The sequence below is a fragment of the Salmo salar genome, chromosome 18 (assembly GCF_965601325.2).
Source record: "Salmo salar chromosome 18, fSalSal1, whole genome shotgun sequence".
Taxonomy (NCBI): Eukaryota; Metazoa; Chordata; class Actinopteri; order Salmoniformes; family Salmonidae; genus Salmo; species Salmo salar.
In genome coordinates, this window is record NC_138308.1 from 26,901,317 (window position 1) to 26,917,216 (window position 15,900).

At 41.0% G+C, this 15,900-nt stretch overlaps 1 protein-coding gene across 2 annotated transcripts in view; it reads right to left on the reverse strand.

The window, feature by feature from the left end:
• Positions 1–536: 536 nt before the first annotated feature.
• Positions 537–15,900, reverse strand: part of LOC100380625 (spectrin beta chain, non-erythrocytic 1) — a 134,618-nt gene continuing 119,254 nt past the window's right edge. For both annotated transcript variants that reach the window (XM_014154853.3, XM_014154852.3), the window contains 6 exons: positions 15,407–15,507; positions 14,494–14,548; positions 8,062–8,264; positions 2,798–2,971; positions 2,633–2,675; positions 537–2,460 (listed from right to left, as the gene is read on the reverse strand). In XM_014154853.3, the coding sequence (XP_014010328.2) occupies positions 2,257–2,460; positions 2,633–2,675; positions 2,798–2,971; positions 8,062–8,264; positions 14,494–14,548; positions 15,407–15,507 (780 nt within the window). In that variant the 3' untranslated portion in view covers positions 537–2,256. The remainder of the gene's footprint in view (positions 2,461–2,632; positions 2,676–2,797; positions 2,972–8,061; positions 8,265–14,493; positions 14,549–15,406; positions 15,508–15,900) is intronic.

The window sequence follows — 15,900 nt, forward strand, 5'->3', positions numbered from 1 at the left end:
GAATTGAGTGACCCAACAATACCGAGTTAGGGACAGTCAGAAAAATCTATATTGCCTAAATGAGGTGAAAGTGAAGAGGACACATAGGACTTATTATTCCATAACTTTCATTGCTTATCTGTTGTGTTTAAAAACAGAAATGTAATTACATAGTAATGTCTCTAATTGCTTAGTAATAGCATTGAGCGTTTTTTGTAATGAATAAGTGGTTGCACCTAATGAGGCATGTCATTAAAATGTATTAAATCGTATAGAAGCTGTAATGACAACTAGAATAGTTTCTGATTTGGTGTGAAGCTGTCGTACTGAAAACACAGACAGATTTACATTTACATTTTTGTCATTTAGCAGACGCTCTTATCCAGAGCGACTTACAGTAGTGAATGCATACATTTCATACATTTTCTTTCTGTGCTGGCCCCCCGTGGGAATCAAACTCACAACCCTGGCGTTGCAAACACCATGCTCTACCAACTGAGCTAGAATAGTTTCTGATTTGGTGTGAAGCTGTTGTACTGAAAACACAGAGACAGATGTCATCTTAAAAGCAATTTAATGGTTTTGCACATATTTAACAGAGAGGGTAAAAGTTTACTGGTGCAGATCCATCTAGCTGTGATCTTGGTCCATATTAAACTACATACCTAGAGAACCTGCTATGGCAAACAAGCTTTCTCCCATCATGGCATTGTTGGTTGTGCAATATGAAGAAATATTTCATTACAATAGTTACAGTGACAGATAAATGCACACTATCAAATAGCCAGAGATGTTAGCAAAAATGATAATATGCAGTGCTGTAGCCAACAAGCAAGCAACCGTTTTTCCATGACATGACTTATTCCAGTAAATGCTTTAGAATTCACTTTTCCACTTAACAACAATGCTTAAAGTGTTTATTGTATTGTACATACATTTTTATGCTCAATACATTTTAAACATACATAATGCAACTCAAATATGTAGGAAAACAAATTTTAAAAAGGACAGAATAATGTTTTCAAAAATTACAGAAATAAACCATCTGTGTTCTAGTTCTTCATGGATATCCAACATTCTGACTGGTCTTAGCAATTTATTGAGCCGGAGTAGTATATGATAACATTGTACAAAAAAACATGACTGAAACTTAAAGGAAAACTCCACCAAAAAACTATATTTTGGTATTTATTTCATTAGTCCACAGTTGATAAAGTCCCAAAATGTTTTGCATGTCAGCAGTCAAGTTTGAAGATATTGGCCTTTCAAGAAGCACAGTGTCACTTGCCACATCATCATGATGATGTGTTTTGCATGAACATTATGATGTGGCAAGTGACACTTTTGCAGTGTTCAAAACAACTCGGAAATCTCTGACTTCCGACTTCAGTGCATTTAAGACAACTGGGAAGTCCAAAAAAATAAAAAAAAATTAAAAAGAGCTCCGACTGGGAAAAATAGTTTTGAACGTCATCTAGCCTCTTTCTAGAGTTCCGACTTTCTGACCTGAAGATCACCGAAGTCATGAGTTGACTTCATATTTTTCTGAGTTCCCAGTTGTCTTGAACGTACCATTTGCTTCTTGAAAGTCCAATATCTTGAACCGATATGACAGAAATTTGTCACAGTGATGGAGAATATCAACCCCTGTCTTTTCATCCAAATGAATGTGTTATACTACGTTTTAGGGGATAAAATGAGACTATAGTGAAGCTTATAATGTTTGTAGAGCTTATTATTAGTAAGTGAAATTAAACTGTTTTTTAAAAGTTTGCTATAGACAAGTTATACACACAGTTCAAAGCACCGCTGACTTTGCTTTTCAACTCAGAAGAATGTCATCTTTCAAAGATAGCCTCAAAAAAACTGAGACCAGACCCTAGAAACTACATACTATTACAAAAAGAACGGGGGAAAAAACAACCAAAGCAACAAGTGAAAAGCACAGGGATGAGAAAGCAGGAAAACAGAGAGAAAATACAAAGAAATCTTAACTGGAAACCCTGTCTTGTTTTTCAGCGGTGAATTATGGATGGTTTACAATGGCAGCTGCCCAAAGCATCATATCTACCTTAACATAATTTTTCACCTTTTTTTGTTTGTTCCTTATCTTAAAAAAGAAAATGGCATACTGTATTTGACCTCTGAGCCCAGCTGTAGGATTGTTAGGCACAGAGTGTGGAGTTTTGGCTCTGAGCTTGCATGCTGGAGTCTGGCTTTAAGAAGAAGAGGAGCAGGGGAGAGAAGAGGAATGGCATTGGGGGGCTGAGGAGGGGTCTATTTCTTTTTGCTGAAAAGGCTGAAGCGCTTTTCTTTGTCCTTCTCACGCTTGCCAGGGCTGGACTCAGTTGCCAGGGCGACAGAGGCGGGCAGGGTCTGGGCTCGGCTGGAGGTGGGGGTGCTATGGCTGCTGGGGGTCATCTCTGTCTTATCAGAGGACGCAGCGCTGGAGATGGCTTGCATCCACGAGTTCATCTCCTCCTGCGGCCCAGACAAGGATTTATCAGGACAGACATCACAGATCATACCAATACATCAAAATTCAGACCCCCACGCCATCCACATGGAGACAAGGACTGAAGATAGTAAACAACAGTCACAGGAAGAACGTCACTCACATACACTGTACGAATTTATAGCTAAACAAACTTACATCATCGTTGGCTTGGAAGAGATACTCATTGCCATCTGTAGCTCTGTAAAAGGAAAATAAAAACTGTTGAGTACTAAGTCAAGCGTACTACTGGCTACAGTATGCAAGACCTCATCTTCTGATAATGCAAGACACAGAGGGAGTTATTCACTAAGTAGTGCTCACTTCAGTTTGAACACATGTTTCTTCTTCTTGTAGTCGAGGGCGACCTCACACGCAGCATCCTTCAGGCTGATGGGGATCTGGTTGTGGTAAGGGATCCCCTGGCTGGCACTCTTATGGTCTTTGTAGAAGCCCATCTCCCGGTTGTTGATCACGCAATACACATTGTGCCAGGATCTGAAACACCATAGACAAAAAGTTGTCAGTGCAGTGCCGGCAAAATAATTTGTCAGGAATGTACACTATATATACACAAAAGTATGTGGACATCCATTAAAATTAGTGGATTCAGCTAGTTCAGCCACACCCTTGCAGACAGGTGTATAAAATTGAGCACACAGCCATGCAATCTCCATAGACAAACAGACAATAGAATGACCTTACTGAAGAGCTCAGTGACTTTCAACGTGGCACCGTCATTGGATGCCACATTCCCAACAAGTCAGTTCAGTAAATTTGTGCCCTGCTAGAGCTGCTCCGGTCAACTAAGTGCTGTTATTGTGAAGTGGAAACGTCTAGGCGCAACAACGGCTCAGCCGCGAAGTGGTAGGCCACACAAGTTCACAGAATGGGAATGCCGAATGCTGAAGCGCATATGCCATAAAAATCGTCTGTCCTCAGTTGCAACACTCACTAGCGACTTCCAAACTGCCTCGAAGCAACGTCAGCACAAGAACTGTTTGTCGGGAGCATCATAAAATGTGTTTCCATGGCCGAGCAGCTGCACACAAGCGTAAGTTCACCATGCACAACGTCAAGCGTCAGCTTGAGTGGTGTAAAGCTCACCGCCATTGGACTCTGGAGCAGTGGAAACGCGTTCTCTGGAGTGATGAATCAAGCTTCACCATCTGGCAGTCTGACTGACAGATCTGGGTTTGGAGGATGCCAGGAGAACACTACCTGCCCAAATGCATAATGCCAACTGTAAAGTTTGGTGGAGGAATAATGATCTGGGGATGTTTTTTATGGTTTCTTAGTTCCAGTGAAGGGAAATATTAACGCTACAGCATACAATGGCATTCCAGACGATTCTGCGCTTCCAACATTGTGGCAACAGTTTGGGGAAGGACCTTTCCTGTTTGAGCATGACAATGCACCCCATGCACAAAGTGAGGTCCATACAGAAATGGATTGTCAAGGTCGGTGTGGAAGAACTTGAATGGCCTGCACAGAGCCCTAACCTCAACCCCATCAAACACCTTTGGGATGAACTGCGAGCCACACCTAAATCGCCCAACCTCACAGATGCTCTTGTTGCTGAATGGAAGCAAGTCTCCGCAGCAATGTTCCAACATCTAGTTCAAAGCCTTCTCAGAAGAGTGGAGGCTGTTAAAGCAGCAAGGGGGGGACCAACTCCATATTAATGTCCATGATTTTGAAATGAGATGTTCGACGAGCAGGTGTCCATGTACACTACCATTCAAAAGTTTGGGGTCACTTAGAAATGTCCTTGTTTTTGAAAGAAAAGCACATTTTTTGTCCATTAAAATAACATCAAATTGATCAGAAATACAGTGTAGACATTGTTAACGTTGTAAATGACTATTGTAGCTAGAAACAGCAGATTTTTTATGGAATATCTACATAGATGAGTTTCAGAAGAAAGTTCTTTGTTTCTAGACATTTTGAGCCTGTAATCGAACCCACAAATGCTGATGCTCCACATACTAAACTAGTCTAAAGAAGGCCAGTTTTATTGCTTCTTAAATCAGAACAACAGTTTTCAGCTGTGCTAACATAATAGCAAAAGGGTTTTCTAATGATCAATTAGTCTTGTAAAATTATAAACTTGGATTAGCTTACACAACGTGCCATTGGAACACAGGAGTGATGGTCGCTGATAATGGGCCTCTGTACGCCTATGTAGATATTCTATGAAAAAATAATCAGTTTCCAGCTACAATAGTCATTTACAACATTAATGTCGACACTGTAATTCTGATCAATTTGATGTTATTTTAAAAATGAAAAAAAAAAAAAAAAAAGGGATCTTCTTACAAAAACAAGGACATTTCTAAGTGACCCCAAACTTTTGGTCATGTAGTGTATTTGGCTGTATGTTCCAATGTGTGTTTATGTGAAATACAGTGCATTCGGAAAGTATTCAGACTCCTTCCCCTTTTCCACATTTTGTTACGTCACAGTCTTATTTTAAAATGGATTAAACTGTTGTTTTTTTTACCCCTCATCAATCTACACACAATACCACGATGACAAAGCAAAAACAGATTTTTAGACATTTATGCCAACTTATTACACATAAAAAAACGGAAATATTACAATTACATAAGTATTCAGACACTTTACTCAATACTTTGTTGAAGGACCTTTGGCAGCGACTATAGCCTCGAGTCTTCTTGGGTATGACGCTACAAGCTTGGCACACCTGTATTTGGGGAGTTTCTCCAAATCTTCTCTGCAGATCCTCTCAAGCTGTGTCAGGTTGGATGGGGAGCGTTGCTGCACAGCTATTTTCAGGTCTCTCCAGAGATGTTCGATCGGGTTCAAGCCTGGGCTCTGGTTGGGCCACTCAAGGAAAGTCAGAGACTTGTCCCCGAAGCCAAGACAACGCAGGAGTGGCTATGTGCTTAAGGTCATTGTCCTGTTGGAAGGTGAACCCCAGTCTGAGATCCTGAGCAGGTTTTCATCAAGGATCTCTGTACTTTGCTCCGTTCATCTTTCCCTCATCCTGACTAGTCTCCCAGTCCCTGCTGCTGAAAAAAATCCCCACAGCATGATGCTGCCACCACCATGCATCACCGTAGGGATGGTGCCAGGTTTCCTCCAGACGTGACACTTTGCATTCAGGCCAAAGTGTTCAATCATGGTTTCATCAAAGCAGAGAATCTTGTTTCTCATGGTCAGCGTCTTTAGGTGCCTTTTGGCAAACTCCAAGCGGGCTGTCATGTGCCTTTTACTGAGGAGTGGCTTCTGTCTGGCCACTCTACCATAAAGGCCTGATTGTGGGAGTGCTGCAGAGATGGTTGTCCTTCCGGAAGGTTCTCCCATCTCCACAGAGGAAGGCCCTTCTCCCCCGATTGCTCATTTTGGTCGGGCGGCCAGCTCTAGGAAGAGTCTTGGTGGTTTGAAACTTCTTCCATTTAAGAATGATGGAGCCCACTGTGTTCTTGGGGACCTTCAATACTGCAGACATTTTTTGGTACCCTTCCCCAGATCTGTGTCTCAACACAATCCTGTCCTCTCGGAGCTCTACATTTTTTGGTACCCTTCCCCAGATCTGTGCCTCAACACAATCCTGTCCTCTCGGAGCTCTTCCTTCGACCTCATGGCTTGGTTTTTGCTCTGACATGTACTGCCAACTGTGGGACCTTCTATAGATAGGTGTGTGCCTTTCCAAATCATGTCCAATTAATTGAATTTACCACAGGGGGACTCCAATCAAGTTGTAGAAACAACTCAAGTATGATCATGGAAAAAGGATGCACCTGAGCTCAATTTCGAGTCTCATAGCTTAAAAGTTATGTAAATAAGATATTTTATTTTCGCTTTGTCATTATGTGGTAGTGTGTGTAGATCGATGAGTTTTTTTATTTTATTTAATCCATTTTATAATAAGGCTCTAACATAACAAAATGAGGAAAAAGTCAAGGGATCTAAATACATACAGTGCATTCGGGAAGGTATGTACAGTTGAAGTCGGAAGTTTACATACACCTTAACCAAATACATTTAAACTCAGTTTTTCACAATTCCTGACATTTAAAACTAGTAAAAAAATTCCCTGTTTTAGGTCATTTAGGATCACCACTTTATTTTAAGAATGTGAAATGTCAGAATAATAGTAGAGAGAATAATTTATTTCAGCTTTTATTTCTTTCATCATATTCCCAGTGGGTCAGAAGTTTACATACACTCAATTAGTATTTGGTAGCATTGCCTTTAAATTGTTTAACTTGGGTCAAATGTTTCAGATAGCCTTCCACAAGCTTCCCACAATAAGTTGGGTGAATTTTGGCCCATTCCTCCTGACAGAGCTTGTGTAACTAAGTCAGGTTTGTAGGCCTCCTTGCTCGCACACACTTTTTCAATTCTGCCCATACATTTTCTATGGGATTGAGGTCAGGGTGTTGTGATGGCCACTCCAATACCTTGACTTTGACCAAGACATTTTGCCAGAACTTTGGAAGTATGCTTGGGGTCATTGTCCATTTGGAAGACCCATTTGCGACCAAGCTTTAACTTCCTGACTGATGTCTTGAGATGCTGCTTCAATATATCCACACAATATTCCTGCCTCACGATGCCATCTATTTTGTGAAGTGCACCAGTCCCTCCTGCAGCAAAGCACCCCCACAACATGATGCTGCCACCCCCGTGCTTCACGGTTGGGATAGTGTTCTTCAGCTTGCAAGCCTCCCCCTTTTTCCTCCAAACATAACGATGGTCATTATGGCCAAACAATTCTATTTTTGTTTCATCAGACCAGAGGATATTTCTCCAAAAAGTACGATCTTTGTCCCCATGTGCAGTTGCAAACCGTAGTCTGGCTTGTTTTTTAATGGCGGTTTTGGAGCAGTGGCTTCTTCCTTGCTGAGTGGCCTTTCAAGTTATGTCAATAAAGGACTCATTTTACTGTGGATATAGATACTTTTGTACCTGTTTCCTCCAGCATCTTCACAAGGTCCTTTGCTGTTGTTCTGGGATTGATTTACACTTTTCGCACCAAAGTACGTTCATCTCCAGGAGACAGAACGCGTCTCCTTCCTGAGCGGTATGACGGCTGCGTGGTCCCATGGTGTTTATACTTGAGTACTATTGTTTGTACAGATGAACGTGGTATCTTCAGGCGTTTGAAAATTGCTGCCAAGGACGAACCAGATTTGTGGAGGTCTACAATTTTTTTCCCTGAGGTCTTGGCTGATTTATTTTGGTTTTCCCATGATGTCAAGCAAAGAGACACTGAGTTTGAAGGTAGGCCTTGAAATACATTCACAGGTACAACTCCAATTGACTCAAATTATGTCAATTAGCCTATTTTCCAAGCTGTTTAAAGGCACAGTCAACTTAGTGTATGTACACTTCTGACCCACTGGAATTGTGATACAGTGAAATATAAGTGAAATAATCTGTCTGTAAACAATTGTTGGAAAAATTACTTGTGTCATGCACAAAGTAGATGTCCTAACCAACTTGCCCAAACTATAGTTTGTTAACAAGAAATGTGTGGAGTGGTTGAAAAACGAGTTTTAATGACTCCAACCTAAGTGTATGTAAACTTCCGACTTCAACTGTATCTGTGTGTGTACCTGCTGGATGCCTTCTTGTTGTGACCCTCCCACTCATGTTTGCGGTGCAGGTAGCCTTCCATCTGGTTGGCTGGGGCTGAGTCCTGGGACTTGGCCGGGAGTGTGGCAGCCTGGCTGGGCTTGACCTTGCGTGCTTCACTGGGCGACCCGCCTGGGCTGGGCTCCTCCACCCCATTAACGATGTCACTTTCCTCTCCGTTGTCCTGTCAGAAACAAGTATTAGAGAAGGCTGGGGCTAGACAACACACACAGTGGAGCTGGAAGTCAGAGAGTTGGATAAAGCTTCATGCAGGATGGAGGCTGTGTAGAAACATTCAGTATGTTCCCTTTGATTGCTATATGACAACATGGCTTTAAGACAAGTATAGTTAAGTTGAAAGTGGTTTTCTCTACAACTATTGTACTGTAAATGGGAAATAAATATTTCATCACAATGTGTCTCCACATTTCCATTTGATGAGGAAGAGAGCCTTTGGATAGATATCTGTATAAACCAAAACAATGCCATTACACCAGCCTCAAATTGGCAATGTGGTGTGCCTCTTTCACAATTATAGCCCAGCTTCATCATTAGATGACACACACTGAACCCCATAGCCGAGTCACCTCTGAGTGACTGTGCTATCCTCACGTCATGTCTCAATCTTTGTATCACGACTTTGCCCACGTGCAACTTTTGTTCCCCATCCTCTGGCTATAATGCCCCTATGTGTTTCTGTGTTCCTTATAGGTCCTCAGCTCCATATAGGTCCTCAGCTCTTAGCGTTCAGTGCCTGAGGTGAAACTCTAATCCAGTATTTAACAGCATCTCTGTCTCTTTCTGACTGTTCTCTCTAACCCGCTCACTGGATCTCTCCAACTTTCTCTCTGACATCAAGTGCCCTCTATTTGAGACTTGATTTGTGACTTTTACTCTAACTTGACTCTCCAACGACTCAATCTGACTGAATCACAATGAACCTCTCTGCATCCATCTTTTTTTACATGTTTTATTTCACCTTTATTTAACTATTCAAGTCAGTTAAGAACAAATTCTTACTTACAATGACGGCCTACCCCGGCCAAACCCAGACGATGCTGGGCCAATTGTGCGCCACCCTATGGAACTCCCAATCACGGCCGGATGTGATGCAGCCTGGATTCGAACCAGGTACTACAGTGACACCTCTTGCACTGAGACGCAGTGTCTTAGACCACTGCGCCACTCGGGAGCCCATATCTGACTCTAGACGAACAGCCGTCTGATATGAGGTTACACTAACAGTTTTCGATTCACTCTCACCTGCAGTGACTCACTGATTGACAAACTCAAATTCCGATAATCTAAGCTTGGTTAGAGGAGGGAGACGCTTGCAAATGCAGTAAAAATCTGTAAGCCAACTCAGTCAACCTTTATATAGATTCTGAGAAAAGCTGAGCCACTACTGATCTAGAAGAGCGTTGGATTATGGGATTGATTATAGTGGGACCGGGGTCCAGCTGAGACAGCAAGAGAGAGCATTTCAAAGACATGCACAGATCAGAGGTTAGGACATTGCCACGCTCACACAAAACACTGTTGAATAAAGAGATAGAAAGGGAGCGAAAAAGAGGGAAAGACCAAACCAAAATCCCAAACAATTAACACATTGTTTGAACTCATTATTGACATTTGTTTCATTATTGTAAAGTGAAGGGGAAGGCAAAATTGGCCAGTTAAAAGATTATTTCACAACACACCCACTCCAACTCATTACCCATTACTGAGCTCTTCAAGGCTGGACCAATCGTGGATACTTTTACTGAGAGCTTGCCAGGCGATGGACAAATCCTTGATGCTTATACAGAGATCCTGCCATTGGCTGGACCAATACTGGACATGGACTGCGTCGCTGCCAGGTTTTGCAGCCTTCGATTGGTGCAACGTGGGAGTGATATGTCATCACCTCTTTGTTAACTGTTCAGGGTAAAAGCTAAAATAGTTTTCGCTTGGGCTGACACTCATATCAGGAATTATATTATTAATGGTCACATCTGCACCCAAATTCTTTCTCAAATATGCTCTCCAAACTAATAATAATAATAATAATAATAATACAGCTCGACTGATCACCTCTATGTAAATACTCTCAGATCAACTTTGATTGAATTGGAGGATCATTTTGATAGTAGTAACTGTAGTTACCTTAGAAATGAACCTTACGCAGAACTACACACACCAACCTTAGAATTGCTCAAACATTGACCTCTCAGTTTGGATGGGTGCCTTTTTACACCAAATTAAAATACTGTAGATTTAATGTCAGACGTCCACTGGATAAATGATATCTACAAGACAATGAAATGAAAAATGGAATGAAAAGGTATTGCACATGAATGTGTATAAAACAACCCTGGGATGAAACCATAGAATATACACAAGGGGAAAACAACAATAACAGATGTCACTGAAAGTGGAAGGTGATTAACAAGGACGACATGCAAAACAATATACTACCATAAGATATGAGGACAAAAACAGGGTTATTTTGCAGACGGTACAAGGACAACACAAACAGAACAAACATGGGAAGTGATTGACTATCAAGGTTTTATTGGGGGAGTGTGTTAGTGGGGTGGGTGCAAGGATGAAATGATTCAAGGGTGGACCAACACGAACATAATCAGGGAGGAAAGGAAGATCCGATACACAGAGCTAAAGTAACATGAAAAGTGACATGAGAACATGAAGGCAGGTACCATAGATCTACTGAGGACCAATGAATGACTGATAGGAATGGGTTTATACCCCTCTACACACACTGACACATTTGCCACCACTGGAACAACTCTAAAAACAGAATTACCACAGTGAAGTGATATGAATATCCCTTCCACATAGTGAAATGAATCATACATAGTGAAGTGGTATTTGAGATGGTACTGTATGATGGCGGTATGACATCATGTATGCGTGGTCTGGACGAGGGTGAAGATGATGTGAAATGGATGGACATCTGGGGAAGATACAGTAGCTACTCACTACTTTTGATTTCTTGAATTTTATTTAACCTTTATTTATTCAGGTAAGTCACTGAGATAAAAATCTATTTTGCAAGAGACCTGGTTGACTTGATCTGGTGCAACTTGAAACCTGAGAGGACTAAAGAATATGATTTAATGGCATTACTGAGTTACCGATTTAAGTCGTGCATTTTGTCTGTCAGTTATTCAGGTTCCACATGGTAAGTTTGTAAATAATAACATACATAAACAGTATTATCATCAGGGATGGAGACAGGAGGAGAGGAGTGTCGAGCTGAGGGGGAAGAGAAAGAAGGGAGAGGGGAAAGGAAAAAGAGGAAATAAAGAAAAGATACACATAAAAATCTACACAGAGAGAGGGGGGTCCTTTTTCATTCCCCCCCCACACACACACACACACACACACACACACACACACACACACACACACGGTTGGGTAGGACACTTTCTAAACGTAATCCGTTACTAGTTACCTGTCCAAAATTGTAATCAGTAAAGTAACTTTTGGATTAGCAAATCTCTAACACAATCTGATTACATTCAGTTACTTTTAGATTACTTTCCCCTTAAGAGGCATCAGAAGAACACAAAAATGAATGTTACCAATTGAACCACATCAATTGCAGGATAAATCAATGTTAAAGTTTACATAGCTGGCCATATATGGATGTTAAATTTTACTTTATGGGTTGGTTATGTATGCTTCTTCTAACCCATTGCTTTCTATTACATATAATAATACGATTAAATTATATCTTTACATTAAAAATCTAAATCTACCAGAATTCCAGTCATTCCAATAAATGTTAAACCCCTTGATCTTCAAGAATAGGACTTGGAAATATAGATTAGCCAAATTGTTTTACCTGAGCATGACCCCAAAACAGAGGACTTATTAGCCAGCCCTACTCTGTTGTTTAAGATTTTGCTGTCATGGACTGAGTTGAATAATAAATGTTGCGCTCATGGAAAGGCATGCTTTGAGCACTACTGAAAAGTGCTATTTACATGTGAAAAATGAATGCCATATGCTGCATTTGCTATAGGCCTATTGTTTAACTTTTTGTTGATGACACTTTGATATCTTATCTTGATAATATGCAGCTGTTTAAAGGGCAAATCCACAGATGAAACAATAACAAAATGGACACCCCGCCTCTGTTTTGATAAAAAGCTGAGGGATGGGCCAGGAGAAATGTAACTACTCTCAGATTAATAGACAGAGCTATGAATACAAGGATTGACCATCCATGATATCAAAATGATTGTTTTAACCATGTTATGAGGCTATAGAGTGTTTGTTTACATGTCTACAAACATCGAGATAAACAAGCTTATATTTTGGGTTCTGATGTGGTATGACAGTTGAACAATGCTCATGAGGCATTTCATAGATAGATAGATATAATATATAATTCCAAAAAGGGATGTAGCAACTACAGATTGCCCCTTTAAGCCTATCAAAAGTGTGCGAGTTGGAACGTGCCCTTTAGGCCTGTGGATAAAAATAAATAAAAAATTGCAGCATGAATTAGATTGAGCAATAAAAGCCCCACTTTATTCCATAGGCTGGGATCCGCACTGCGCAGCTGTTGCGAGAGCACATTTTTCACTGGGTTCAAAAACAATGATTGATAGGCAGTTTAAACTTCTTGAATTCAACCATTATTGGGTTCAAATATACATTTAGATTTGTGAACAGCCATCCACAACCACAATCCGTAAGGCGCAAATAGCTAAATGTGAGAGCAGCAGTGAGATTCACATCAATGTGCTATGTAGATATCAATAATAAGTGATATCCGTATCGCTGTAGACTACACCACTACTGTAATCCTTACCTCCAAGCGTTTATTCAAGTTGGACAATCTTTGGATGCTGACAGCAGTTGCACTATTGGAAGACATAGCTTGGACTGTAGCCTACAAAAACCTATTCCTGTTCTTTTCCCGCGATCGACCAAACACATTTGGTGTGTCATCATAGCGGTCTCTGATTTGTGGTCAGACTTGCTCAGGTGGAACAAACTTCAATTTGCGCTTTTTTCAATGCTGATTTGAATGTCATTGAGAAAACAAACTTCCTTTCTGAATTTAAAAGTAATCCTTGAAGTAATCATCTAGTTTTTCAAAAGTATCTGTAATCTGATTACAATATTTTTGCTGGTAATGTAACGGATTACAGTTACCCGTTTAAAAACAAATCCCTACAATGTAATCCGTTACTCCCCAACCCTGTATACACATGTGTATGTTCATACACACGCACACTCACGCAGTGCTCATTGTCATTCTAGAATACGTAGTGCTGTAGTGCTTGTGTCCCATTATGCTTTTCTTTCCATCATCCAATAAATCATTTCAATCTACTAGGAATAAAATGTAATAATGTATTAACTTATTGTTTTGATCCTTTGTTCAATCTCAATCTCTGCTTTTGAAATAGGGTTGCCTAACTCAACTTTATATCTGGTCCTCTACCATCCAAAATGGTTTCATGTCTTATTTCCACCTTCCCATGTAATCTTTGCTCTGCTTACATCTGATCGGTTAATAGTCCAGTATGTTACTGCAGCTACCATCAATCAGTTACTGCAGCTACCATCAATCAGTTACTGCAGCTACCATCAATCAGTTACTGCAGCTACCATCAATCAGTTACTGCAGCTACCATCAATCAGTTACTGCAGCTACCATCAATCAGTTACTGCAGCTACCATCAATCAGTTACTGCAGCTACCATCAATCAGTTACTGCAGCTACCATCAATCAGTTACTGCAGCTACCATCAATCAGTTACTGCAGCTACCATCAATCAGTTACTGCAGCTACCATCAATCAGTTACTGCAGCTACCATCAATCAGTTACTGCAGCTACCATCAATCAGTTACTGCAGAGCAGGTCCAGCGCTAAGCAGTCCTCAGTAGTGTTTGATCTATCAATAAAGGCACCAGTCGGTTTAAAGCAATATGAAGGTATAAAAGATTAAAGCACTAATAACTAACCTATTAAGCAAAACAACTCTGATCATCTAATTATCCATGTTCAGGCCTGCAACATCCGCTGTGATAAAATAAGATTAGGTGAATAAAAAACGGCAATACAGGAAACTGCAATCAGCAAAGCTAATTTGCATTAAAATGCATTACGCAAATAAAAGAAAAAGGAATACTCAAGGTAGGATAAGTATAGTGTTTTGTAACGGACATAGGATAAGGCTAAATGGTAAATGAGGAATAAGTGTGACTAATTGTCTGAATCACTGGTGGGTGGGCTGGGTGGAGGGGGGGTGTACAGTCCTCCCCTTGGGTGGGGGGCAGGGGGTGTTGGGGGTCACGGTCCGACCCACCCGCCATTCTTGCCCCCTGTCCCAGTCCTGCGGGTCTGAAAGCTGGTGTACTTTTGGTAGGCTGGGGAGCGGTAACTAACCCGAGGGGAGTCCTGATCCGATGGCAGTCCGTTCTGAGACACCTGCTCACCCTCCCTGTAGGGATGACACACACACAGAGACAACAGTCAGTCTCAAACACAGTGCAGTATAAACACACTGGGACATTCATAACACACAGACAACAGTGAGTCCCAAATGCTGTATCTATAAACACACAGACAACAGTGAGTCCCAAACACCACACCTAAAGGTAGACTCAGAAATGTGATGTAAGTGCACAAAGTAAACGGCATAGTGGGTCAATTTCCTCTCCTTCTAAGAGCATTGCAGCGCGAGGCTCAACTTCTCCGTTGTTTTAGCCTTGTACCACGCACATGCGCAAATTCTGTGTGTGACTGTATGAGAGCGAAGTCTTGCATCTAGCTCATCTCAATATCTGCGGTGCTGCTCAAGGCAACATCATTTCTGTTTATTGGTTTATTCATATCCCCATTAGCTTTTGCAGAAGCAGCAGCTACTCTTCCTGGGGTCCACAGAAAACACAAAACATAACAAGTAACAAAACACTAATTGACTGTCCTTGTTGATCAGTCTAACAAATGTAAAATACAACCATATACAAAAAACTAAAGAACAACGTGTGTAGATTGAGTGTGTGAGTGTGATAACGAGTGAGTCTGCGTGTGTGTCGTTTCAGTCCCCATTATGCCATGAGATATTGTTTTATACATTTCTTTAAGGTCATTCGGCTGTTTGCTTGAGCAATTGGAGATGGGAGTTCCATGTGATTACGGCTCTGTATAATACTGTGCAAAATACTTTATAGTATTTATAAAACACACTGGGACAAACATAAGACCAGAATAGAGCATGCCTGCTCAGGCTAAACACAGACACAGAACAGACAGACCAAACAACATTTTAGTGTGGTACTCCAGGCTTTTCTCTCACCTCTGCTGTGGCGATGCATCGTCCGTCTGGGTCTCTGCAGGTGGCGGATTCCTCTTTCTCTCTTCCTCCTCTTGCTGTCTTCTCACTTCCAGTAATTCCATCTACATCGCAAACCGACACACAAATCATTAATGACCAACCTAATTAGTCTGATTGAAATTGAGAAACTAAAGTAATTTCATTAAGTCAATTTGACTGATAGACAAATGAGATGAGAGATTTGGAGAATGTGGTGGAAATTCTACCTTTAACTAATGAGGCAAAAATCAATCAAGGTATTAGTTTTATTAAAAACATATAATAAGGAGGCTGGTCGCCCCACCCCCGCAGGAGAAGTGGAGTTCGAATCTGGGTTATATACTATCTCAGGATAGGTCAGGATAGGTGCAACCTCATAGATGACGTATAATGGTTCCAAACATCAACCCCACACATCCTGTGCCAGACCTTAGGCCCCAAATACAAAGAACTTGTTTTGTTCAGTACTTAGGACA